The sequence below is a fragment of the Chlorocebus sabaeus genome, chromosome 18, assembly GCF_047675955.1.
Source record: "Chlorocebus sabaeus isolate Y175 chromosome 18, mChlSab1.0.hap1, whole genome shotgun sequence".
NCBI classification, from domain to species: domain Eukaryota; kingdom Metazoa; phylum Chordata; class Mammalia; order Primates; family Cercopithecidae; genus Chlorocebus; species Chlorocebus sabaeus.
In genome coordinates, this window is record NC_132921.1 from 71875567 (window position 1) to 71903444 (window position 27878).

At 40.5% G+C, this 27878-nt stretch overlaps 1 protein-coding gene and 2 long non-coding RNA genes across 5 annotated transcripts in view; 1 reads left to right on the forward strand and 2 right to left on the reverse strand.

Moving 5' to 3' along the window:
- LOC103222777 (uncharacterized) overlaps positions 1-587 on the reverse strand; it is a 57021-nt gene extending 56434 nt beyond the window's left edge. Inside the window, exon 1 of one of the 2 annotated variants that reach the window (XR_012089351.1) lies at positions 417-586. This is a non-coding gene — a long non-coding RNA (uncharacterized lncRNA). Of the gene's footprint in view, positions 1-416 lie in introns of both variants that reach the window. The other variant, XR_005234847.2, reaches the window with a different exon arrangement.
- On the forward strand, positions 73-26798 carry NAPG (NSF attachment protein gamma). Of its 2 annotated transcripts, none has more exons than XM_007974671.3 (12): positions 73-293; positions 4630-4697; positions 6677-6761; positions 7496-7513; positions 8424-8454; positions 13698-13807; positions 13922-13988; positions 14263-14333; positions 20089-20167; positions 22042-22121; positions 22713-22842; positions 23752-26798. In XM_007974671.3, the coding sequence occupies exons 1-12, from the start codon at positions 238-240 to the stop codon at positions 23893-23895; spliced, it is 939 nt and encodes a 312-aa protein (XP_007972862.1). In that variant the 5' UTR covers positions 73-237; the 3' UTR covers positions 23896-26798. The 2 variants fall into 2 exon arrangements, with proteins under 2 accessions (XP_007972862.1, XP_072862577.1); XM_073006476.1 differs by lacking the exon at positions 73-293 and adding an exon at positions 557-590.
- LOC140709020 (uncharacterized) lies at positions 22346-23758 on the reverse strand. Its single transcript, XR_012089353.1, has 2 exons — positions 23479-23758; positions 22346-22878 (listed from the first exon to the last, which is right to left on the reverse strand). It is a non-coding gene; the product is annotated as an uncharacterized lncRNA (long non-coding RNA).
- Positions 26799-27878: the final 1080 nt, after the last annotated feature.

The following is a 27878-nucleotide window of genomic DNA, read 5'->3' on the forward strand; positions in this document are numbered from 1 at the left end:
GGGTGAGGCCAGCCTTGACGCGCTGCGCCTGCGCGATGTCTCTTTGCGGGGCGCCCCGGTCGGTTCCCAGCCCCGCTTCGCCGCAGAGGCTTGGGCCCTCCGGCCCTCCGTAGCCGCGCGACCGTCGCGCTGCACCAGCTTCCTCCTCGGCGTTCCCACGCCTATTTGGGCGGATTCTTGGCGCCCGAGGAAGAGATAGGCGCACCGTCTCTCCACGTCAGAGACCTGACTGTGGAGATGGCGGCTCAGAAGATAAACGAGGGGCTGGAACACCTCGCCAAAGCAGAGAAATAGTGAGTGAGAACCTTCCATGGGCCTGTGTGTGGACGCTGGGTCCGTCTCTCACTGGCGCGGCCTTAGCACCCGGCGGGGCGGGAGGGAGGGGTCAGGGATAAGGGGACCTGGCGCGCTGGTACCTGCGGGGCTGCAGGGGCTCGGTGTCCCCTGGGTCGCACTCCCGGGGTCGAGCTCCCGGGATCGGGTTGGAGTCAGGTCCGCTGCGCCTCGGGCAGCGCCGTGGGTCCGCCCCGCCGGAAGTCCGCTCCCCGTGGCTAGTGTGGGCGGGGATCCGGCGCGGTGCTGCGGGGCTGGTATGTTAAGGGGGCTTCTTTACTTGGGCGCTCTGCTTCTGAAGACTGCTTGTGGTGGGGGCTGTCCGTGCGTCGGAGGCTCGTTAGCAACATCCCTGGCCTCCACCTGCTGGGTGCCGGTCGCACGTCTTCCCCATTAGTGGTGACCCAAAATGTGCTCTGGGGAACAACATCGCCCTGTTGAGAACCACTGCCCTTGAAGAGCTCCTTGTGTGGAGGGGATCATAGGTTTACCGCAAAAACTCCTCGGTGTACCTTTGTCATCTGGCAGTTTCCTTTTCCTGTGGGCAGGGACTGTGCCTCGTTCGTCCTTTGATGTGTATGTCCTTCCACTTCTGGTACAGTACGTAGTAAGCACCCAGCAAATGTTTGTGGGACTGAACTGATTCTCCTTAATTCATCCTTTGGGCAGCCTCTCCCCGCCCCCCGTTTCATTACTCCAGCGCGTTTTTATCTGTCAGTTACAGTTAATAGAAAGCGAGCATCGTGCTTTGTGGTGGGTGCTTCACATACATCATTTCATAAGCTGAGATCTTCACAATAACTTTCCAAATTGAGATAATAATTTTTCGTAAGAGGAAATGAGACTCAGGGAAGCCTCGTAACGACTTGTCCCAAACAGCACAGGTGAAAGATAGCAGAACCAATTTTCAAACAGTGGAAAAACTCAAGCCTTATCACATGACTTCAGGCAGTCAGTGTGTAAGGTACTGGGGCTCTCCTGGTGCAGGAGGTTCCCACAACGATCTGACTTTCTAGTGGGAGCAAACGCAAAAATTGTAGTAAGAGTAGTGTGTAGAATAGGGACCACAAAAAAAAAGCTGTATTAACTGTGCATAGGTAACGCAGAGGGAGAAGTTTATTCTTCATGAGAATTTGAGGAAGAGATGATTTGTGAGCAGGGCCTGAAAAATACAGAATGTTTTAGACAGAGGGAAAATCTTGTGAAAGAGATTCTGTGCACAAACTGTAGTATATATTATATACGGGCCTGAAAGTGTGCTCTGGTAACAGTGACTGTAGTGTAGTCACAGTGCCAGGGGACGAGCTGGAGTGAAGAAGAGTTGGGGCCAGACTGTGAAGGGACAGCTTCTCGGATGGCTGTTGTAGGCATCTAACCAGAGAACCTGGTTAGATTTGCTTTTGGTGAAAGAAATGTGGCAGCAGGCTGGGCGCGGTGGCTCATGCCTGTAGTCCCAGCACTTTGGGAGGCTGAGGTGGGCGGATCACTTGAGGTCAGGAGTTTAAGACCAGCCTGGCCAACATGGTGAAACCCTGTCTCTACTAAAAATAGAAAAATTAGCCAGGTGTGGTGGCGCACACCTGTAATCCCAGTTGCTCAGGAAGCTGAGGCAGGAGAATCACTTGAGCCCCAGAGGCAGAGGTTGCTGTGAGCAGAGATGGTGCTACTGCACTCCAGCCTGGGAGACAGAACAAGACTCTGTCTCAAAAATAAAAAATAAAAAGGAAAAGAAAAACGTGGCAGCAGTGTGGAGAATGAACTTTGACATATTCAGTAAACAAACATTTACAAATTTGTCTCTGTGTACCTGTACCAGGCACTGAGGATACTGGAGTAACCAAAAGTGGCCCCTTCTTCAAGAGCTTAGAATTCACAGACGGGCAGACAAGTGAACAGAGGACTAAAAATAAGATATTCAGTGCTCTAAGTATTCAGTGTAGTATGGTGGAGATACGAAGCAAGGAAAAGGTAATATGCTCCGGGTGTGGGGAATGGAAGAGGAGGAAAGGTGACTGTCCCGTGAAGGTAGTGCCAGACATGTTAGTGGGTTGTTGACTTCAGGGGAGAGGTGGTGATGGCCTGGATTCAAGTACAATACAGGGGTAGGATTGGGTGACATTTGTCAATATATAGTTGACATGCTTTAATGACCTGCCTGCATATAGAGATGAAGGGTTAACTCCTAGGTTTCTAACTTGGGAGTTGAGGGGGAGAGGCCTTCAGCCAAGATAGGGGATAGGGGTTAATGGATGTGATTGGTGAGTAGGTCTGGGGCAGGGAGGTGTGGGGTTCAGGCTTGAAGTGTTAGTTTGAAATGCTGCTAGACAGTTACTCGGTTGGTGGTAGGAAAAATGGGCCAGGAGCTTAGGAGATATTTGATTTTTCTCCATTTTCTAATGATGATATAGTTCAGTATTGCTGAGTAATTTTGTAAATTGATCCCCTGCCCCCACAGATGGTAATTTTGCTGTTTTCTTTTTTTCTGTGGAAATTGGTCAGTTTCCTTATTGATTCTTTGGAGAAAAAGAGTCAAAAGGACTAACAGGTATAGCTGCTAAACCTAAATTAGCTGTACATCTTTCTTCCTTATTAGTGGTATTCATGTGACTTGGGATGGTTTCCCCAGTTTTAAACTCTCTGGGTCTTTCTGTGTATAGCACCTTAGGCGACTGAATGATTGTATCTTGGTTTTAGTGGGATTTTAAAAATTGTGTTGATATACATACAGAATGTAATGTTTGTTTTGGGATAGAAACAGAGGGTTAGCATTTTGCATATTGCATATTTCCTCAATTTTGTGGATTACAGTAGACACACCACAATTTAAGGATATTATTTTTCTGAGCAGTGAAATTCTTGGTAAGCTTGAAATACTGCTTATGTTAATTTGAATCTTGTAACATATATACACAAACAAGTTTTAGATGCTAAGTATGTTAAATAAATTTAATTGGCAAAAAATGTTACCGTAGCTGGCTGGGCGCAGGGGCTCATGCCGGTAATTCTAGCTCTTTGGGAGGCCGAGGTGGGCGGATCACTTGAGGCCAGGAGTTCGAGACCACCTGGCCAACATGGCGAAACCTCTTCTGTGCTAAAAATACAAAAATTAGCTGAGTGTGGTGGTGCAAGCCTGTAATTCCAGCTGCTCAGGAGGCTGAGGCATTAGAGTCACTTGAACCTGGGAGGTGGAAGTTGCAGTGAGCCAAGATACCACCACTGCACTCCAGCCTGGGCAACAGAGCGAGACCCTATCTCAAGAAAAAAAAAAAAAGCTATGACTTTTTGGCAGTTCACATGACTGTCACACAATGAAGGCTGTACTTCTGAGGGCTCCTACGGATTCCCCATCTTCCAGTTAAGATACTGGCCTGATTCATTTGAAGCAAGCTGTGTTCTATGCAAGCAGGCCTTCACTGATTGAATGAAATTTAGAATTTAAGATGGCTTGGGCAATTTTTATGCACACCCAAATTTGATAGTTACTGAATTAGTTTAAGTCTGAAATTATTTTAAAATAAGAAAAAAATAAAATATTGAGGAAAAGGCAAGTAAGATAAGAATTCAAAATTGATGGTTCTTTGATTTGGCATCCAAGAAGCCAGCAGGGCTCCTGGAAGGCAGTTTCTCTTGGCTTTTGTAATATCCTTCCCTTTCTGATTGTCATTCTTGTTTATGGGTGGCGAGTTTTTGCTTTTTTAATTTTTTTTTTTTTTTTTGCCTACTTCCTCTGTTATTCCACTGAATCATTATATTCCTTGAATGATTATATTCCTTAGTCTTTGTGTTCTCTCTCTGCAGTCTTACTAGGAGATCTGGTCTCATCTATGCTCTTGACACATGCTTATGATGCCTCCATTTATGTCTGTAGCCTCTCGTCTGTGCATCAGTTTCATGAGTCCCTCTGCTGTCAACACTGTGCTTCAGAGGTTCTGAAGCTTTAATGCACCTTTGGGCTCGTTAAACCTCAGAGGTGCTGTAGGCTTGGGATGGGGTCAACAATTTATGTTTTTAGTAAGTTCCCAGGCAGTGCCGATGGTGCTGGTCTGGGGACCATGAATTGAGAACCTGTAGGAGGAAACCACATACCTGTGACAGTGCAAGGGAAAGAGGTGAGGTCGTGTTTGTTAGGCATAAGTTTGGGTGGAGGCAGATGACGCGGAAAGTTTATGCCTGGTGGCTCCTCCTTTATTTTCTTTTTTCTATTTTTTTAAAGACCTAGAAGGTCATTACAAGCAGAGATCTGACTTATAAATGTAGTTGGTAACTTCTGTTAACTGTGTCTTTCTTTCATTCCAGCCTGAAAACTGGTTTTTTAAAATGGAAGCCAGATTATGACAGTGCCGCTTCTGAATATGGAAAAGCAGGTATTTTTGACTGTAGTCCGGTTGCTCCAGCGTATAATCTTAAAATAGTCCGATAACTTCATTTCACCATAATGTGTATATGCTTTCTACAAGGCTTTAATAGTTAAAAAACAAAAGTTTTTTTCCACTTGTTATTTTCAGCTGTGTTGAGAGCCGAGTCAGAGTTCCTGGTACCTGCTGTCTATAACGGCAGCGATGGGGCGGGGTTGGTGGTACACGGCAGTGGGTGTTCCTGGTACCTGCTGTCTGTGACGGCAGCGATGGGGCGGGGTTGGTGGTACACGGCAGTGGGTTTTCCTGGTACCTGCTGTCTATGACGGCAGCGATGGGGCGGGGTTGGTGGTACACGGCAGTGGGTTTTTAGTGTTGCTTGCATATTCTTCAGCTCCAGTTGTTTGAATACTGTATCCATGAGTTTTGCCATATTTCTCTATACTTTCTATTGAATAAGGAGTTTGTTAAATTTTTTGTTAACTTAGCCTCATCTTAAGCAGATCTGCAAATCATATGTTTGCTTGGTCCTTTATGTCTTTTATGAACATCACATTGAATGTGTCTGTTCAGTGTTCGTGAAGTGTTAAGCTATATACATATTTTAATCAGTTTATATAAGATATAAACAATGTAAAATATGCAACAGAAAGGGAATTTACTAAAAATTTAGCATTCTGAATTATAGAGTGATAGCTCTCAGCATATCTGTGGTAATTTGGAGTATAAATAAAATATAACAAAATTTTGAGTACCTTGAACACGTTTTCAGTTGTATTTCAGCGATAGCCCTGATCACGCTTGTTAGCCCAGCACAGAGAACATCTAGGGCAAGTGCTTTTGGTTAAACAGCAAATGAGTCTTCCGTGCTTTTATTTAAATCTGAGTAAGTTCTCTTTTTTTGCATCAGGCAAGTTGTTTATCTCTCATACTTTAAAATTATGAAAAGTTCAAACTCTGTATGAGTTTTATGGACTACTTACACAGGGAGGCTTCTGGAGCAGAAGGGAACAACATTTTCCAAGTATCCTCTGTGAGGGAAATTTAACACAGGTTTGTTTTCTGTCCCTCTGAGATCATGAACTACATTCAGAAATCAATGTTTTAGGTGAGATTTTCCCACTGAAACATCCTTTGTTTATTTTCTTTAAGGGCTTATGGAAAATCTATTTAATCAGAATAAATTTTTTAAAAAGCAACATACGGAAAAGCAGGGAGGGGAATAGTTTCAGTATTTATTTTTCACATTTTATTAAAGAGAATTTTAAGAGTATTTTTAACAAATAACGCTTTTTTTAAAGCATCATGCTTTTTGCTTCTTTGTAAGCAACCTTGATAAGTTTTCCAAAATTTATAAGATCATATTCTATAAGCACTCCTGTTTTGCTTTGATGATTACACTTTTAAAACAGCTTGCAATATACTTTAGCTGTTTGAACAGTGAGATATCTTTTTCATAGATAGTAAACAGTATAAAAGATTAAAAAAAAAAACGCATTGTTAGACATTTAAAGATTGTGCCAAAAGGAAGGTTTATTATAAAAAACTGTTTAATGTGCTTTTTGGCCCTCAGTTTCTATATAATTGAATGACCTATACCTAAAATACTGTTTTTATTATTAAAGGTACAACTGGTGAAGTAAGGTGCTGTCTTTTGTGACTTAAAAATCTGCCTGTCACTGGGGAGCATTAGAGAGTGTTGGTGTTAGAAAGACTTCTTGATTTTGAGTGGAAGTAACACTGATTTGTTGCCAGTAGTCGACAATTAAAAAAGAAAAACTTTTAAAAATACTCCTGAGTTACTGATAATTGGAAAAGTTGTAAGGAAATTTCTTTAGAAAAAAGTAGTATTTTATAGTTTAGGAAACTTCTTAAGTATTTGAAATAAGTATGTTTGTAATACTTCATATAAAATGCAGATTTCAGTAATGATTCATTTGAGGTTTTTAGTGATGGAAATAGAGAGGTTTTTTTTTTTTCTTTTTCAGCTGTTGCTTTTAAAAATGCCAAACAGTTTGAGCAAGCAAAAGACGCCTGCCTGAGAGAAGCCGTTGCCCATGAAAATAATAGGGCGTATCTTTTTCAACTGTTAAAAAGAAATTAATTAGATGATTTTGACAAACTGTTTTCTCTTGCTGTAAATTTGCTTTACTGCCTGTGAAGTAAAATGTTTTTAAGTTAGAAAATTATTAGAAAAATTCTGTATTTTTAAACTCTGAAGGAGTATTTATAGTGAAGTTTGATCATAAGGTCCACACTGGTTCGCAGAGCTACATTTGAGAACTTATTTTCTATTGTTTGTGGTTTTACTTGATGATGGTTTTACTTGGGATGAAGTAAGGGAAATCTGTAGACATATGCTGAAGAATGAAGAGTAGCACAGGTATTGAAAACGCATGAACTACTGTATCAGTTTTTTTTTTAAATACTGTTTTCTTTAGGTATTTGAAATAAAAATTATAAGTAGTTTAAAACAGTATATTTTCCTGAGGTATTTAAAAACTTATCGATAAAAAATGTTTCTCTTACTTGCAAACTGTAGTCATAATAACTTTGCACTTCAGTAAAACTTCAGATTATTGCATAATAGAAATAGTTTAAAACCTGTGCAGTGTTTTGGGGAATTATGTAGTTTTAAACGATATCGATAGGCATTGAATTATTTCTTTTTTACCTGTTGGTAGGATTTGTCTTTTGGAACCAACTGGGTCAGTGATTTAGTTAACTGTCTTTAAATACTAGATCTGTAGAAACTATTGGGTTTTTTTTCTTTTTTCCTTAACTTTGACTTCGTTGCTTCCATTCAGTCTTTTTCATGCTGCCAAGTAAGTATTCTTCATGTGTTCATGTATTTGCAAGTTATGTTTTAATGTCGCTGTTTTTCTGTAGGTTGGTAACTTTTTCCCAAATTATAAATTTTGTATTGATTTAAATAATCATTTCTCTTTGTTTCAGTTTTTACCTCAACGTTAAAAACTAAGTCACTCCTAACTCTAAGATGTAAAGAGTTTAAATTAAATTTTCCATAATATATTATTAGGAGCATTTTGTTCAGTAGCCTATGGGAAAAAAAAATAAGGTAGAATCTCTGTTTTTCTCTGTTCAGTAGTTAATAGTGCCTGTGGAAATGAGGCAGGAAGCTTTCTCCTGCCTTGTGGAGAGTAGTTACTTGTTGGCCGAGGTGGGCAGATCACTTGAGGTCAGGAGTTCAAGACCAGCCTGGCCAACTTGGTGAAACCCTGTCTCTACTAAAAATACAAAAAATTAGCTGGATGTGGTGGCACGTGCCTGTAATCTCAGCTACTGGGGAGGCTGAGGCAGGAGACTTCCTTGAAACTGGGAGACAGAGGTTGTAGTGAGGTGGGATCATGCCTCTGCACTCCAGCCTGGGAGACACAGCAAGACTCCATCTCCCCCCGTCCCAAAAACAAAAACAAAAAACTTAGATTTAGGTTTGTCAGATGGAAATTAATTTAACCTTACTGAGCCTTACTTAATTTTGCATCTGCAAAATAAAATGTCTTTAACTCAAACGTCTGATGTTCTAAGCCGTTATTCCCCTTGAAAAAAGAATAAAAAATTATATTGTGTGGTAATACAAACCTGAAGTGATACATTGTGCATGAGCCCATTTTAATTGAAGTCACTTTCCTTATCAGTAGTTCCTCACTAGAAAGTTTCTTATACCCCTCATTTCATTAAGATCTCATCAGAGAAATTATATTCTCTTTGCAGAGCTTATGAGCAAGCTGGAATGATGTTGAAGGTCAGTAATGTTATGTCACAATTGTTGTGTAGGTAAAATGAATTAACTACAAAGTGTTAAACAAGAATTTCTGTTGGAGTTGAAAAGCTTCCTTACCATAAGGCAAGAGGTGCTAAGTGTAAGGTTTATGTCCATTGTAACATTAATTGGACCCATAGAATACATTCTGTACATCTTAAGGAGTGTTAAAAGTGAAATATAAGAGAGAATGTATCGGAGGGAACTGGGAACAGTAGCGTGTCAAGCTCTGTAACCAGGATAGATGTGTATTGCTATAAAAAGAGCTTTATGGGAAGTTTCTCTACTTTTGAGAAGGACATCTGAATGTAGTAAAATTTTATAAATATTTAAAAAATTATCATACATGGATTATAGAAGACATTTTTACTTGTGTGAATAACAGTTGGCAGCAGAGACAACCACAGATTTAAGCTTTTGCTGCTTTAATTCATTCTGCATGGAATATTCCGACCAGTGTGCCTGTACCACTGTTTGTACTTCTGCTCCTCAGAAGCAGGCTAGGAGTTAATGTCCTGCTATGGTGAGACAGAACATCCTACTTTATGATGCCGACTCTCAAAGTATGCCAGCTGGCAGTTGAAATAAAGTACTTGTCTTTCTTTTTTTAAAATGTTTCATCTAAAATGGTAAAAACTACTTTCAAGTATTTATTATAAAGCTTTGTTTTTAAGAAGTTTTACCTTAGTAAAGCTTTCGTTTTTAATTTCTATGACTTTTATGATGTGAACTTATTTTTTTCAGTGAACGCATGCTCTTTGTAGAACAACAAAAAATACCAAAAGGTTAAAGAATGTTAGTAATAGCTGTTAACATGCTTAATTGAAAAGATTTTATAGTCTTTGACCCAGGAATTTCAATTCTGTGAATTTGTCATTGAGAGAGAGATAGCAAAGATTTATGCATCAGAATGTTTTTTGAAGAAATGGCAATTATCTAAATTTTGAATAATAGGAAAGTGAGGCTGGGTGTAGTGGCTCACGCCTGTAATCCCAGCACTTTGGGAGGCCAAGGCAGGCAGATTACCTGAGGTCAGGAGTTCGAGACCAGCCTAGCCAACATGGTGAAACCCTGTCTCTTCTAAAAATACAAAAATTAGCTGGGTGGTGGTGGGCACCTGTAATCCCAGGTACTCGGGAGGCTGAGGAGGAGAATTGCTTAAACTCAGGAAGTGGAGGTTGCAGTGAGCCGAGATCGCGCCACTGCACTCCAGCCTGAGCAACAGAGCGAGACTCTGTCTCAAAACAAGTAATAATAATAATAGGAGAATGTTTAAGTTATGATGCTTCCTTATGATAAACTGTTATATATCCATTGAAATGAAGCTTTTCTGGCCAAACATGCAACTGAATTGGTATTTGGTGATGCAAATTAGGTTATTAACTGCAGTTCCTTTGCAGCTAGAGTTTCTCTTACAGCGAAAGAAGCTGGGGATCTGCTCTGGCCTTCTTCTGTCTCATTTTCCACTGAGAACTAGGAAGCTCCTAGGTGGCTGTTACAGTCTCAGTGTACTTCGTGCCTGTTATTAGGATACACTTAATTAAGAAACGCTCAAACACTCTAATTCTCACAGCCTCAGTTTATATTGTAACAGCTGTACTAAGACTTGAATCTTCATCAAAAGTTATTATTCAGGCATCATTTCCATTGCTCAAGTATCTGTTTAATTTGAGAGTTGGAAAGGCACTACTTTGAATGAAAGAAAATTAACTTAGTGGACAGGGAAACGGATGAAGGAAAATGCTTTCTAGCATTGTCTTCTATGTAAATTAAATGCCTTTGGACAGTCTTGGGAGCACGGGACCCCTGTGCTACATGGTCCGCAATTGTGTGGGCTAAAATTTCTGCCAATTTGTCATACAAACCTTCCCATTTATTCACCAGCAAGGCTGGGGGAGTGCCATTTTGTAGACAGATGCGCAGGGAAGCCATAGAAACTTGTTGGATCAACCTTTGGTTCTGTCACTTGATGACTGCTGTGATTTCATATCCTGTTTGCTCCACGGGCACACAGCCATTGAAAATAGGCATATTTATGGTGGAAGGTATAACTTTCAAGTAGGCAGCTCATGATTTTTTATGGAGAAGTATCAATATTGTGGTTGAACCTCTTATTCACAGCCTCACTTGATTTTGTGCAAAAGCAGGAAGATGTAGTTGCTAATTTTTAAACAACAAATAGAACTTGGATGCCATTTATACTGCCTTCTAATGTATTTTTTGCTCTATCTACTGGGTAAAACTCATGACGAATAGTTCCTGTGTGTTTTTTTGTTTTGTTTTGTTTTGTTTAATCCTCCCAAACGCTTTTACGTTGTAGATGCACAGTATATATGTAATTAGTGGGTAGGTAAATTTGGAGAGGAAATACAGTTGACCCTTAAACTACCCAAGGGCTGGGATGCCGACCCCTTGTGCAGCTGAAAATCTCCATACAACTTTTTACTCCCCAAAAACTTGACTAGTAGCCTGTTTTTGTCTTTTGAGACAGGGTCTTGCTCTGTCGCCCAGGCTGGTGTGCAGTGGCACAATCGTGGCTCACTGCAGCCTCAACCTCCTGGACTCAAGCGATCCTCCCACCTCAGCCTCCTGAGTAGCTGGAACTATAGGTGCATGCCACCATGCCCTGCTAATTTTTTAATCTTTTTGATAGAGACTGGTTCTCGCTGCGTTGCCCAGGCTGGGCTCAAACTTCTGGGCTCAAGTGATACTTCTGCCTCAGCCTCCCAAAGTGCTGGGATTATAGGCGTGAGCCACTACTACTATTGACTGGAAGTCTTATCAATAATATAAACAGTTAGTACATATGTTGTGTGTTGTATGGAATATGTTTTATACTGTATCCTTACAATAAAGTAAGCTAGAGAAAATATTTAGAAAATCATAAGGAAGAGAAAATATATTTCGTGTTCTTTAAGTGGAAGTAGAGCACCATAGGGCTCTTCATCCTCCTCATTCTGTTCACGTTTGAGTGGGCTGAGGAGGAGGAAGAGGAGGGGTTGGTTTTGCTGTCTCAGGGGGTAGAGGAGCAAGACAGTCTGCATATAATTGGACCAGCACAGTTTAAATCTCTGTTGTTCAAGGTTCAGTTGTATTCTTTAAAACCCGAAATGACCCTCAGGACTAACGTGCCTGAGAGAGATTTTGTTAGGTTTACCTTCCCTGTTCATTCAGATATTTTTCAGCAGATATTGTAGACCCAGATTCTTTCATTGACTTGGTTTTATAACAAAAAAAGTATTGTTTTTATTTTTTCACTGAGGTTTGGAGATGTATTAGCATTTCATTCTGCTAGAGTGAGTGATAGCAGTCCTTGTTTCATACAGTATCTTTCAGTCTGTTTTATTGTTAGTTTCCATAGCTAAGTAATAAAGTTACGTTTTGGGGTTGGCGAAAATGAGACCAGTTTTGTTAGGGGTATCCTAATGAATTTGTCAACTTAGCAAGGGACTGAATAGGCAGATTTGTAAACTACCCATGAGATGTCAGTGTGGAGCCTACCTTAAGATACAGCAAGTCAACACTAAATAAGTTGCTTATGTAAGCTTTATAACTAGCTTTTAAACGGTGTTTTTTATTTTTAAAGTGTTTGATTTGGAGATATTAGACAGTAGGACTGCATGATCCTGAGATGTATAGATTAATAGTAAGATACAGAATTTATCAGTCATGGAAGAGGGTTGCAAACTCAGATGAACTCCGGGTATAGAGGAATAAGTGAAATGAGTGAGCCGCCAGGACGCGGAGGCATTTGGAAGTGAAGAGCGGGGAGAAGTGCCAGGAGGTGCGTGCTCATCTGGCGGGACGGTGCTGCCCAGCCCCAGCTTGTTGCCATACAGGGTGCAAGCCTGCCGATGCCGTAGCTTTTGATATGTTTTTGAAGAAAGCCATAAAACAGAATTTTCATGAAAGATCTAATTTAAAAGTACTGCATGGATCAAGCAGAACACACTTGGAAGTGAGAGAGAGTCGTTGGGCTGCCAGTTTGTGATCTTTGGCAGAGGCCTTGTATGTCGTAGGGACTTGGTAAATAGTTAAAGAATAAGAAATGCTTAGAAAACAGTGACGAGCAAGGTGTTTGGTTTTTTTCTGTTTTCATAGATTTCCCAAAGGTCTGTGAAGTGGTGATGAACTCTGTGTAGAAATTACCTGGTACCTTTTTGGTTGGGTTTAATGAGGCTTGATTGGGAGAGTAATCATGTGAAGCATTTCATTTTAAATATATTTATTGCTATACAATGTTTTTGAGTCATTTACTTTCAGGAATTAGGGATAAAATAATTGCATTTCATATCCTTCGCCCACTCTTTGATGGGGTTGTTTTTTTCTTGTAAATTTAAGTTCCTTATAGAAAAAGAAGACATGTGGCCAACAAACATGAAAAACAGCTCCTCATCACTGATCATTAGAGAAATGCAAATCAAAACCACAATGAGATCTCACACCAGTCGGAATGGCAATGATTAAGAAGTCAGGAAACAATAGATGCTGGCCAGGCTGTGGAGAAATAGGAAAGTTTTTATACTCTTGGTGGGAGTATAAATTAGTTAAACCATTGTGGAAGACAGTGTGGCGATTCCTCAAGGATCTAGAACCAGAAGTACCATTTGACCCAGCAATCCCATTACTGGGCATATGCCAAAAGGAACATAAATCATTCTATAAAGACACATGCACACGTATGTTTATTGTAGCACCATTCACAATAGCAAAGATATGGAACCAACCCAGATGCCCATCAGTGATAGACTGGATAAAGAAAATGTGGTACATATACACTATGGAATACTATGCAGCTGTAAAAAAGAATGAGATCATGTCCTTTGCAGGGACATGGATGAAGCTGGAAGCCATCATTCTCAGCAAACTAACACAGGAACAGAAAATCAAACCCCGCATGTTCTCACTTCTAAGTGGGAATTGAACTACAAGAACACATGGACACAGGGAGGGGAGTATTACACTCCAGGGCCTGTTGGGGGGTGGGGATTAAGGGGAGGGAGAGCACTGGGACAAATACCTGATGCATGCGGGGCTTAAATCCTAGATGATGGGTTGATAGGTGCGGCAAACCACCACGGCACATGTATACCTATGTAACAAACCTGCACGTTCTGCACATGTATCCCAGAACTTAAAATAAAAAAAATTGCATTTCAGATTGTTAACTCTGTTTTTCTTTAACTGATGCATTTTCTGACCTGTGCTGTATCCTTTGCCCAAAGGAGATGCAGAAACTACCAGAGGCTGTTCAGCTAATTGAGAAAGCCAGCATGATGTATCTAGAAAATGGCACCCCAGACACTGCAGCCATGGCTTTGGAGCGAGCTGGAAAGTGAGTGTGAGATGGACGAGTCTCTGCATAGAAGTCTTGTCTTTATTTTAAAGAAGTCCTTAAAAAACAAGCTTTCCATTTCTCATGTGAGTCACATTTTCTTGTCTAATTCAGGCTTATAGAAAATGTTGATCCAGAGAAGGCTGTACAGTTATATCAACAGACAGCTAATGTGTTTGAAGTAAGTTTGAATCTTATTTTTTTCTTTAATTACTTAGAATGTTTAGATTAATAATATATAGGAAAATAGAGAAATGCAGTGGCTACTTTTAAAACTTTTCCCTGCTCACAGTTGCGTGCTATTTCTTTTCTGTTAGAGAGTAGTGAAATGGACTAGCAGCTTTCGTGTTCCCCCCTTAATCCAGTGCCATTTCTTCTTTACAAAATAAATACTGTGGGATAAAAACATTTCAGCATTAAAGCAGCCAACACTTGTTTTTCTTTGATTCCTTCAGAATGAAGAACGCTTACGGCAGGCAGTTGAATTACTAGGAAAAGCCTCCAGACTACTAGTACGAGGACGTAGGTATGTCTTTAAAAACTATTGCTGTGTCTTTATACTTTGAATCCACATTTGGAACTGGAAAGTCATTTGGGGGAAAGCTTGTTAATTTTTTGGTATAAGCTGTAGACACCAGGCCATACAATAAATATTAACATTTGCTAGACAGTAGGCACACTGAATTAGATATTAAAAGATCTGCTGTTTTTTGAAAGTGTAATGCCCAAATTTATCACGCACTGTGCTTTTTTTGGTTGAACCCTGGCTTGGCAACCTGAGAGGGAACACTTTTCTTCATGTTATTTGGTTGGGTTATGATACCTCTCTCAAGGAAAAATAAGAATATTAGGATAAATGACAAAGATGCATAAACACCCATGAAAATTGACAGGTTCTTGACAAATAGTGTCATTAATACAATATTTACCTTGCAACATGTGACCTGAAGCACAAATAGTTGAACCTCAGAAAGCTAAAAACCTATTGGGATTTCCTTTTGTTTTTTTACTTTATCTCAGTTTCCTTTTAGTAAGCAGTTTCTTTCATTAATAAAATTCTGTCGCAATAATATTTAAGATAAACATCTTTAGGAGGTTGTAGGTCTGCAGATATCTTAATTGAAATTTGCCCAAAGCTTCCCAGTAACAGAAAAGACACAAGATCCATTTCGTGTGTCAAGGAATCAAAATAGAAATGACTGATGAATCTATCCTTTCTGAGACTGAATTAAATTTTTTCTTCATGAAGACTGCAGATTCTGAAATATAATTTAAACCAGTCTAGAGTAACATGAGAATAAATTAATCTAGAATTAACTGTTAATCTCATTTAGATAGACTACTTTGTTTATAAGACTTTCCTTCACTGAGTAGTTTTTTGTTTGTTTGTTTGTTTGATCTAAATGGAATAGAAATTTCATTTTGTTTTTAAATTAGGACTTTAATCATGAAGCAAAGTTTAGTTTAAATGTCAGTCCGGGGTCATTACCTTTATTCATCTTATTACTTGTTGCTTCCCGGAAATCAGTGACTGAAATGCTAACTCTGACAGTTCCCAAGTTAAAAATGATTCAGTTTAGTTTCTGAAGGTGTTTGTTACAGCAGCAGAGCTGTTCTTGGTGATGGCACGATGACTGTGGCAGAATAGCTGAACTGTGAGGTGATACTGAGGTTCTGACTTGTGAGCAGGGGCCCCATGTCTTAGAAACAGTGTCCTTCATTCTTTCAGGGCAGCGAGGAGGCAAGTTTTAGCTAGTTTACCTCCTTTCTCATCTCTTCTCACCTCCTAATGCTCCCCAACAAGGCTCCCAGTGCCTTTCTAGAGCGCTAAGCCCCTTACCATAAGACCCCATGGAAGGTGGGGGAAGTGAAGTTGCAGGAAGGGGCAGAAGTTAAGGACAGCCCTGTGTGAGAGTCCACACTGCCTCAGCTCCCCTGAAGTATTTCTGCTTTCCACATCATCTTTCCTTTTGTTTCTCAAGGTGTAGATGATCTAAAATTGTGCTGTAGAGGGAGTAGCACAGGTCCACACTGCCTCAGCTGCCCTGAAGTATTTCTGCTTTCCACATCTTCTTTTGTTTCTCAAGGTGTAGATGATCTAAAGCTGTGTTGTAGAGGGAGTAGCACAGGTCCACACTGCCTCAGCTGCCCTGAAGTATTTCTGCTTTCCACATCATCTTTCCTTTTGTTTCTCAAGGTGTAGATGATCTAAAGCTGTGCTGTAGAGGGAGTAGCACAGGTCCACACTGCCTCAGCTGCCCTGAAGTATTTCTGCTTTCCACATCATCTTTCCTTTTGTTTCTCAAGGTGTAGATGATCTAAAGCGGTGTTGTAGAGGGAGTAGCACAGGAAAGGGGAGAGGCCAGGATCTTTTCGGGGAGGTCAGGTGAGGAATGTTTTCCAGCTGCCTATGCATATTCCTTTAGAAAGCTCCGCTAGGGATAGGGGCCACCACCATCCTCAAAACATGACCAATGTTGCCAGTCGGTTTGGACACATCTAAAGAAAACTATTGTTCTAAAGCAAGTACTGAGTGAGATTCTTCGAAGCCTCAGCAGAGGGGAGAATGCTAGTTGAATGAGCAGCAGAAGTGAGAATGCTGCGTAGATGTGCTCAAAGGGCACATTTATAAATCTAGGACTTTTATTCATGACTTTGCTTTATTGGGTTTTTTTTTTCTTTTTACATTAACATGAGTCCGTAAGATGTCCTAATTTAATACTTTTTATGTTAGTATAGCAAAGTGAATCTATTTAACATATTAATTTCTTGCTTCTCCTTCAGTTCTAGAGAGTCATAGTTCAGAAGTGATTCAGAGTCTCATTTAGATTACATCTGGGATGGTCTTAAAGGCAGTCCAAGGCCAGTGCCCTTGTTCCTTTTTAGAAAAGGCCTTTCTAGGCTGGGTGCGGTGGCTCATGCCTGTAATCACACCACTTTGAGAGGCCGAGGCAGATGAATCATCTGAGGTCAGAAGTTCAAGATTAGCCCGGCCAACATGGAGAAATTCCTCCTCTACTAAAAATACAAAAATTAGCTGGGCGTGATGGCGCACACCTGTAATCCCAGCTGCTCAGGAGGCTGGAGAATCGCTTGAACCCAGGAGGCGCAGGTTGCAGTGAGACTCCATCTCAAAAAAAAAAAAATAGAAAAGGCCTTTGCAGCAAGTTGGTCATGACAGTGTGCCTCTGAGAGAAGGTCTGTACCTCTGAGACAAGGTGTGTGATCTCAGTGAACCCAAATCCCTCATAGAAGATTTACTTAGCAAAGAAAAGAGCTACTTCTCACAAGTTGTCTGAGACAGTCACTAGATCCTAAACACAGGGAGGGCTGGGTGTGTATATGTTCAGGGGTGGGGTGTGTGCTATTAAGGAGAATCACTGGGTTTCTGTCTTGCGTAACTGTTCTGCTCATGGTGCCATTAATAACAGATAAGGAATATAGACACAAACTTCTCAGTGATGATCATAAACTTCGTTGGGAATATGACATATAAACTCGACATTTCTGTAGGTAGGTAAAAATAGGTTTTGGAGTTCAGGAAATAGTTGGGGCCAGAGGAAGAGTTTGAGTTGTGGTGAGGAAGGTGTCTGTTGAAAGCTTGGGGGTGAATGAGGTTCTGTGACAGTTTTCTGCCATTTGCACATAACTTCTGTCTGGTTTCAGTTTTGTTTCATTTGGGGAAGATAAAAACAATTTATTTTTTCAGCAAAACCAGATTCTTGTCATTTCGTTAGGAATATTCAGTATTACCTGAGGGGAAAGATGAAATCATCTGTGTTTCATTATAATAAGTAACTAATACTTTTCTGGATACATTTAAAAATAGATGGCTTTATATGCTAATTTCATGGCCTTTTAGCAAAGTTGATCAACTTTTTCAACTACAAACTCATGTAAGTGCCTGGCTTTTTTGTTAGGTAAGTATAAGCACATAGAAATGCTCTTATTATGTCAAGGAAATAAACAGTTTATGTGTAAAGAATGCACCCTTTATAGTTAAATATATGAAAAGTTTAAAATACTGAGATTGCTAATAGAATGATATAATCTGGACACTGTGGGCACAGAATATTCTAATGTAATTTATTTTATAAAACAGGATCTGTTATAAGCTCAGGGTCACAATTATAAATAATATAGATACATTTAGCTGTAGTCTGCCTTGCATTAATTTTGTATTTCTGCATAGCAAATTGCTACAAACTTAGCAACTTAAAACAGTACTCACTAATTAGCTCACAGTTTCACGAGGCCAGAAGTCTGGATACAGTGTAGCTAGATCCTAGTGTAGCTAGGTAGCAGAGCTAGGGTCTCACCAGGCTGAAATCAAGGTGTCAGAGCGGGCTGTGATCTCACCGGAGGCTTGGGTCCTTTTCCAAGCTCATTGATTGTTGGCAGAATTGATTTCCTTGCAGCTGTGTGAAAGAGATTCCTGTTTTCCTATTGCCTATTGGCCAGGAACTGTTCTCAGCTTTGAGTTCGCCTTCAGTTCCTGGCCATGTGCCCCCCTTGGTGGTTCACAGCATGGCAGTTTGCTGCTGATTGGAGGCATCAGGAGCACATCACTCTGGTTTCTGGCCTCTAACTTAAGGAAGGGCCCGCCTGATTAAGTCAGGCCCACACAGACAGTGATTCACTGGAGGTCAGCTGATTTGTGTCCTAATCACAGGATGGCCCATCCTATTCCGAGGGTCACACCTACACTTAAAGGGGGATTATGCAGGAAATGTTTACAAGGGGCAAGAATTGGGAGCACTCTTAGAATTCTGCTGCCAAACCCAGTTTATAAATTGACTTTGTTCCAAAACTTTATCAAGTTGACCTGTGGAAATTCAGAATGCATTTCTTCTCTGAGTGTTATTTTATAAGGCACTAAGTTACCAGGGCACATCCCATAAAGACTCAGTTTAACTCATGATGTAAGTAGCCATAATAGCATAAGCCAGGCCACTGTGTGTGGTGTGTGTGTCTGTATACATGCAACTATTTTTAAAAAGATAACACATAATTAGTGGCTCACGCCTGTAATCCCAGCACTTTGGGAGGCCAAGGCAGGTGGATCACCTGAAGTCAGGAGTTCGAGACCAGCCTGGCCAACATGGCAAAACCCCATCTCTATTAAAAATACGAAAATTAGCTTGGCGTGGTGGCAGGCGCCAGTAATCCGAGCTACTTGGGAGGCTAAGGCAGGCGAATCGCTTGAACCCAGGAGGCAGAGGTTGCGGGGAGCCGAGATCACGCCACTGCACTCCAGCCTGGGCAACAGAGTGAGACTCTGTCTCAAAAAAAAAAAAAAAAAATCATATAGCATAACATTTTTGTATTTTTATTTTGGGTTATAATACCACTTACCTCCCTTTGAATCCCGATAGTACAGACTCTTATCCCTTTTGGCTGTTGGTTGTGTGTATTCCCAATGCCCAGACCCCTGGTAGTTGCTGCCATAACCTTGGACTCATATCGGGATGACAGCAATGGCTACAGACTGTGCCTTTCACTCAGTCTCAAGTTGTACTACTCAGGGAGTCCTGGCATTTGGAGTATACTACAGCTTTGCAGGGAGGGGAGGATTCAATGAGGGTTTGATGGAATTAGGGCTGGGGGAGTGAAAAAGGGGTAAGGGCCTGGAGGGTTTGGGGAAAAAGTTTTGGTGACCCCTTTCCTTGCTTTCATCTTCATTCTGCCATTAGGCACAATGGAAGAAAAGGAGAATGTATGAGGGGCAGTGGGAAAGACAAATGTTGAAGACTGAAGATACAGGAAGGCTTCTGTTAGGTCTCTGACTTGCCACCCCTCAGTGCTGCCCTTTTAGGCACCTCAGAGCTGGCGAGGGCCGCTGGGGCAGCAGCGGAGGATGTGATGGAGGGACACAGTTGGGGGAAGGTACTGAGTGCCTTGGGTGTCAGGATGTTCTTTCAGTCGGGCGGAAAGAAATCTTGGGTGATTTAATCAAAGATCGTCTCAAACACGTATCACAAAGAAGTTGTGATACTCATTATTGGACAGTCCTTACCAAGCTTCAGACTCCCCATTTGACCTAACCCATCCTTGAGTTCTTTGCTTTTTCTGTCACCGGGCAGCCTGAAAGTGGGCGGTCAGACATTTGAAAGGCAAGCCAAATGAGCAGAGCAGGTGGAAACCTGGGTCCTGGGGCAGCTGCTAACAACGCCTGTCCTTCGGGTGTCTCTGCAATCTATGATGTCAGGCACATTTCTCAGGGGACCTCTGCTGTCGATCATTTAGACCTGCTTGTTTCACATTTCTGTGTTTCGTTTTAGGTTTGATGAGGCGGCACTCTCTATTCAGAAAGAAAAAAATATTTATAAGGAAATTGAGAATTATCCAACTTGTTATAAGGTATTCTTTGAAAGTGTTTGTTTTTGGTGTTACATTAGATGATTTTTTATACTGGTATGAATAAGTACCTAAGAAAGGATTCTATGGCTGTTTCTATGTTTTTGTAAAATAATACTTCCTGGGCCTCTATTTTTGACCAAGATAGAGTAAGCCCACTACAGCTTGTCTCTCTGCTGATTACAACTAAACTACTGGATAAAATACAAAAGCAACCACCCTTGAACTCTGAAAAGTAAATAAAAACAGACTAATGAGAGGAGCAAACACTTGGAGAAACAACCACCGTGGGAGTGAGTTTCTCGGGGGTTTTTTCCGTTTCGTCTTGCAGCATTGCCCTGCCATGAGAGAAGCCCGCGGTTGTGGAGCTGGGCAGCAAAGGCTGCAACAGTGAAAACTCCAAAAGGAACCCCGCCTTTCTAACCAGCACTGGGAGAAGAGGTCCCATTGTTTTCCTCTCCTTTTTCTTTGCTCCAAGCTTGTGCCCAGGCATGGAGCTACACTGTGATGATGGCTCAGGTTGATAAAACACCACAAGGACCCCAGTCTCTTTTGCCAGAGGAACTAGGAAAATGAGCTAGAGAGAAAGGAGAAAATTTCAGAAAGGAGAGAGCTGGAAACGGAGTCCCCTGAGTGTGGATGTGGCCCACACAAGTCTTGGGTTTACTCTTCAGCTGTACTGAGACAGACACCAAAGCAGCAGTGCAGTGCAGAGGTTGGAGAGCTAGGATTTCCTCACTGCCGAAGTGTCGCCCTGCCCTCTGAAGGGCTTATGCATGGAACAGGCCCAGAGCCACATCGCAAAGGATTTGAACTGAGTGTAGAACTTCCATCCACCAAAAGCAAGGCACCACAGGTAGTCTGAACCTAACTGGGGTGATTGCCTGCTGAAAACATCCGTACTCTCCTGAAAATTAAGCAGAGGCCGTGCAGCATCACATTCACAGTACAATCCAGAATTCACATGCAAGAGCCTGGAAATAGGACCAGCTTTCAGGAGAAAAGACAACTGATGGCAACCCGGCAGTGACCAGGGTTTTTGGCATTCTCACATAAAGACTTACAGTTGCTTCATGAGGTAAAGATAAAGACAATTGAAATGAATAGAAAAGAGGACCTGTTGTTTTTTATAGGAAAAATTGTTTTTATAGAAACTATAAAAATGAACTAAATGGGAATTTTAGGACTGGAAAATACATGGTTGAAATAAAATACTGGATAAGCTTAATCTCAGATGACAGAAGGAAGACTTTGTGAATTTGAAGATAAATCAGTAAAAGTTACCTAAACAATACAGATCAAAAAGGTGGAAAAATACTTCATAAAGACGTATTTTGCCAATAATTTATCAGTCATATCCTTGATCTTATTACTGCTTTTATCGTTGACTTATCAATACTATCATTGTTTCTGTTATCTGAAGTTTTCACTCATACATCTTTTTCCTAGTTTCTTTTTAAAGATTCTAAGTATCATTGTGGAATTATGGTCGCCCCCCTCTTCTTTTTTATTCACTTTTCAAGCTTGAATCTGTGTAGATATTTGAAAGAGATTCTCTTTAAAACGTGGTTGTGATCTAAGGATTGTGTCAAAGTGTGGTCCCCAGACCAGTAGTAAGAGTGCCCCCTGGAACTTGTTAGAAATGGGTGAATCCCAGACTTGCCCCAAGCAGCCAAATCCCAGCGTGAGAGCTGGGAAAGTACTGTTCTAGGGTATTTCCCCTCGGGTGTCCCGTAGAAGTTACTATAGCATTTATAAATCTCTGTTTATACAAACACAGACTCTGAAAATTAAACTCCAGATGTTTTTAATACTGCCAGGACACTGACTTTATTAAACAGATATAAAATTGACTGTGATCCTCTCTTTTGTTTTAGAAAACAATTGCTCAAGTCTTAGTTCATCTACACAGAAATGACTACGTAGCTGCAGAAAGATGTGTCCGGGAGAGCTATAGGTAAGACGTTGTCTGGGCAGTGTTAGCACTTTGTTTCTACAACTAAGATTGCTGCTGGGACAAATGTTCTTGGCCTTGAGACTGTTACTTCTAAATCTTAGGAGTGCTCGTCTACCGTTTCATCTTTTACAGTGGGCCTTTTACACGCTTTGTTGTTTGTTTGTTTGTTTCCTTTCCTGTATTTTTCTCCTGGGGACCTCCATGGAAGTGAATGACTTTAGTCATTTTAGTCATTTTGTTTTATTTGCCTTCTAAGAAAAAAAGAATAAGAAAAAGGAGAAAAAAAATTCTCAGATTGTATGTTACAGAAATCAAAATGAGGGATTTTCTCAGTGTTTAACATGAGCAGTCTTAATCTCAACACTGTTAACATTTGGGCTGGATGATTCTTTGTGGTTGGGCCTGTCCTGTGCACTGCAGGCTGGTTAGTGGGATCCCCGGTCTCTGCCCTCTAGATGCCACTAGCATTCCCACACTTTTAAGTACCAGAATGTCTCCAGACATTGTCACATGCCAGGGGCAGAATCATCCCTGCCTGAGTTGTGTTCTTTTAAGGAGAAGGTGAAGACGTGTGGTTTGTGCTTACTGCAGCATCCCCGGGTTCAATGGCAGTGAAGACTGTGCTGCGCTGGAACAGCTTCTTGAAGGTTATGACCAGCAGGACCAAGATCAAGTGTCAGATGTCTGCAACTCACCGCTTTTCAAGTACATGGACAATGATGTAAGTGGACCTGTTTGCATAGCTTTCGTCTTTTCCCTTGAAAGAAAGGTTTCTAGTGAGATTTTTACCCGTGTACTTAAGAGATTTCCTACCTCTTTTTCTTCTCAAACTTCTACTCATAAGGAAACTGACCACTTGCATTGAATTTCACCATAGATTTAGATAAAATAGATGGTGGTTGTGTGGTTTATAGCCATTTACTCACCCGTCCAACTGTTGACCATATACATATTTTAAAATTCAAGCTTATTTCTCAACTTTTCCTCTATCTGTTGTCCTGCATAGGTTGCTTTTACTCGTTTCTTTTAGACGGACCGTCTGAAAGAGACCCGTTCTGTAGTGGCCTTTGTAATTCAGTAGACTTGTGGGAATCCGTGATGACTAGCTACGTGTTGCAGGTCACTAATTATCTCTAAACCTCAGTTCATTCATTTGTAAAATGAAGCCCCTAGTACCTGTCTTGCTGGACTGTTGTGAGGAATACGTTAGTCAGTGTGTGAGAACAAGCCTCACGTGGTGCCTTGCACGTAAAGTGAACCAGGACTGTAAGTTTCTGTTTGTTCTGTTTTTTCCGTGGATTTGTAAGTAGCTGTTTTAATTAAGAAATCATAATTGATACTTTGACTAGTTGCGTACCTGTCCCACCGTGGTCATGTGGCATCTGGAGAACAGCGTTACTGGGTTTTGTTTTCCATCTGAACGGTAGAATTGGTGTTCATGAGGGTGGGTTTTGTTTTCCATCTGAACACGGTAGAATTGGTGTTCATGAGGGTGGGTTTTGTTTTCCATCTGAACACGGTAGAATTGGTGTTCATGAGGGTGGAGAGCCAGACTGTCTTTTTAGAGCTGAGAAAAACGTGTCGGGATTCTAGTTATCCAGCTTTTAAGAACATGCTCTGTTGTTGACAGTATGCTAAGCTGGGCCTGAGTTTGGTGGTTCCAGGAGGGGGAATCAAGAAGAAATCACCCGCGACACCACAGGCCAAGCCTGATGGTGTCACTGCCACAGCTGCTGATGAAGAGGAAGACGAATACTCAGGAGGACTATGCTAGTATTTTGCTTGCTGAAAAGAAAAGGAAAACAAAGGTAAAATCCTGACATGCCATTTCAAGGACTTGGGAATAGATTAGAGATACACGTACTTCATTACAGTCATGTTGGATCCTAATAAAGACTTAGGATCTTTAGTTACCATCTCCCCAAATCACTCATTGTATCCATTACCTGTGAAGCGTATCTTTTTCTTTCCATAAGAGCTTTTCTAAGACACCAGCAGGAATTTACAGAAAATGGACTATGTTTTAATACAGTTGATGAAAAAATTTGCAAGCCAAAATTATACATAAATTATGTTCTAAACAAAAGAGGTAATAAGCATAGGCATTCTTCTCTCTTGGACGCTTGTAAGTTACTGTTAGTGAATTGTTTTTTACATTTCACTTAATAATTGCTGCTAAAAGTGATGTTTACTGATAAAAAATTATTTTAAAATTTGTTTTGTTTTGAAAAGGAAATTTACCCCCATGATGTTAGATACATTTAAATTATCAAGTCTTTTCAGAGATGAGATGGAGACAGGAAGTTATTTTGAGCCTTACAATATTATTTAGCCCAATAAAAGATGGATTGAAGCTCTTATTATGAGTTTGAAAAATTTTGAAGGTAGCGTATTAAAGTGATTCTATAAATATCTTCAGTCCTCTCTGAAGTGTGGGTATTTCTTCTATCTAAAAAGTACATACAGTGACTGTCTTCAAATCTACTTGGTTCTTGACCACATAGGAGCTCATGGATAATGAATACCTTCGGGGGTTTTTGTTGTTTTTTTAAGGGTCTCACTTTGTTGCCCAGGCGGGAGTGCAGTGGTGCGATCACAGCTCCCTGCAGCCTCTCCTGGACTCAGGTGATTCTGCCGCCTCAGTCCCGAGTAGCTGGGACTACAGGCATGCACCACCATGCCAGGCTAATTTTATTTTTTTTATTTTTTATTTTTTATTTTTTATTTTTTATTTTTTTTTTTTTTGCTATTTTTTGTAGAGATGGGGTTGCTCCATGTTGCACAGGCTGTTCTCAAACTCCTAAGCTCAAGCCATCTGGCTGTCTTGGCCTCCCAAAGTGCTGGGATTGTAGACATAAGCCCCCTCACCCAGCCTACGAATATCTTTCTAACATTGTAAGAATGAGGTAATGTTTCCATCAATCTAATACAGATATATTTCTTCCCTCCAAAATAATTTGGTTTGTTTTATTGTAACTCCGTCTTAACTTGACATGGAAAATGCTATATAGGCCGGGCGCGGTGGCTCACGCCTGTAATCCCAGCACTTTGGGAGGCCGAGGCGGGCGGATCACGAGGTCCGGAGATCGAGACCATCCTGGCTAACATGGTGAAACCCCGTCTCTACTAAAAATACAAAAAAAATTAGCCGGGCATGGTGGCGGGCGCCTGTAGTCCCAGCTACTTGGGAGGCTGAGGCAGGAGAATGGTGTAAACCCGGGAGGCGGAGCTTGCAATGAGCCAAGATCGTGCCACTCACTGCACTGCAGGCTGCGCGACAGAGTGAGACTCTGTCTCAAAAAAAAAAAAAAGAAAGAAAATGCTATATACTATGAAAACTTAGCTGAAAGGGAAGAATCGTTTTAGAAAGACATATTTAAAACACCACACTGCTAATATATTGATCCTTTGTAGTTATTTCCTAAAATGCTGTTTTCGAAACATTCCTTTATCACCCTGTGTGGCTTAGACCCATCTCATAATCTGTTCATTGGAAAGAGGCTGCAAACACCAGTGGTGTGCGTTCTGCAGGTACACGCTGCCGAAGAAATTTCCTGCTTATTCATGCCCTGTCTCTTTTAGAGTCATAACTTGTTTAGGTATAGGATGCTTGATTTGGCTAGACTTTCTGAAAACACTGAGGTGTAGTATCAAGTGATTTTAGTCACAATTAGTTCTGTGGGAGAGCTTGGACAGAATAACATCCTGCTTTGGGAGGTGGTCTTGGGTGCGTGAATGTTGGTATACGGTCTTTATTTTAGGTCTGATACAAAACGCTAATAAATTTAGTGTTTTTCTTCCTTAATTTATTGGCATAGTTCTTCAGGTAGCAGCTCATTTTTATTAATGATATTGGGATTAACTATGAACAAGCTATGTGTAGACATTTGCATTTAAGGACATTGCAGTGTTTCAAAGATCCCATCATTGCAGCTTGTATCCTTTAGATCCAATCAGAAACTTCTGGAGTCTTACATCAGTGCTCATTTGAGCTAATTAGTCATCTGTTTAAACAGATTTGGCAATACTTTAAAGATATTGTAGACTATTTATTTATAGATCATATTACCCTTAAAGTCTTGGGGGAAAAAAGTTGTCTCATGTACTGAAAACGTTTTTTAAAAAGGTGATGATGAAGTGCATTCTGTAGCAGCAGCGCAGCCGGGCTTTAAACCACACAGAAGGCTGTGTCCAAGGGCAGCCTCCTTCACCCTTCCTGCCCCCGGTGAGGACTGGATAACCAGGACTTGGGGATATTCTTTGTTGTCAGGGTTATTCTATGTGGTAAAGAATATTTGGTTCACATTTATACATTTTCTTTTTCCACTCACATAAGTTTCTATCTTGAGAGCATAGTCCAAAGTGTAAAACTTGGTGTTTACGAGAATTGTCTTCCAGAACTCCACTGTTATCGCTTTCACCAAAGTGGAAGTCTGCATGAATATGCTCAGAATCTACTATTCAACATTCTGTTACGTGAAGTCCACCTACAAAATAGATTTAATATATTGAATTTATTTGTACATAATGCAGAGTATGGTATTCGTGTATGGAATCTGCTTTATTCCTATTTTTTCCAGCTCTGATGAGTAGAATATTAAATGTGTTGTTATGGAAATGCAGAGTATTGCTTCTATAGAAAGATAATTATGAAAATAAAACCTGAAACTATGTAAATATGATTATTCTTTGTATTATTTATTTTGTTTAGCTTGTTAATTTTCTTTTTTCCAGGGACACATTCTCTTAATTATATGACTTCAGCATTATTTTACAAGGACAGTATTTTGTTATCTGCAGTTGTCTTTTCTGCTTTTTGGGAGTGAGGTACCTTTGGGAAGGTAAAATACCAGTCATTCAGTTATTGTAATACTTTAATATACTGCTGTTTGGTGAGATAGAAGACTAATACATCTTCCAAGATTTGATTGGGTTAAGTGAGATAAAACCATATATGATTAGGCTAAGAGAACTGATGTGAAATTGTTTACATAATTAGCACCTTAATTACTGGCAGATTTACTTACAATCAGACATTTATTGGATGCTAGCTATGTAATATTATCCCTGTCTTTCGTGGAATGGAAATTAATAATATAATTTGATAGCTGGATTCAGAAGAAGTTGGAGTAAGAAAGAATGCAGAAGGGAGTGGCTGTCGGACATCGTGTGATTTTGTATTTCTTCCAGGACACCTTGGAGTGTCTTGAATGTGGTTTGTGATCACTCTTGTGTTTGTAGCAGCAAGAGGAGATAGCCAGGAAGGATAAGCAAAGTCCACCTTCTGCTGTCACCCCCTGCATTGCTTTCATCCGACTCATCAAGAAAGGGTCAATAATGACTTTAATGTGATGAGTTAAATTTAAGGACATTAAAAACATCTTGCAAGTAAAAAGGACTGAGGCAAACACCAATTTTGAAAAAGGAAAACAAACTTTCCACTCGATTGTTTTTATTCTAACGAGGTTTTGTGCACAGAAACAACTTACATGGCTTTTAATTAATACTCAAGGACCCTGAATAAAATGCTGTCAGATAATTACCTCCACTTCACAAACTTGGCTCATTAGCTCCCATAGAGTTACATTACCTTTACAGGTTTTTTAAATATCTGACTCTCTTAAATTTTTCAAGGGGCCTAATTTAAACAGCCTTAAAACTTTAAAAAATTTTTCTAAGTACTTAAGTAATCCTTATAAAGCTAGGAAATCCAACATCACACATATGGTTATTTGAGCTTTCACATTTGCAAATACT

Bases quoted from the DNA above. Each gene is read 5' to 3' on its own strand.
- NAPG (XM_007974671.3), top strand. From the start codon at position 238: ATGGCGGCTCAGAAGATAAACGAGGGGCTGGAACACCTCGCCAAAGCA. The intron at 14,334-20,088 runs GTATGTCTTTAA...GTTTCGTTTTAG, and splicing joins CTACTAGTACGAGGACGTAG to GTTTGATGAGGCGGCACTCT. The intron at 20,168-22,041 runs GTATTCTTTGAA...CTTTTGTTTTAG, and splicing joins ATTATCCAACTTGTTATAAG to AAAACAATTGCTCAAGTCTT.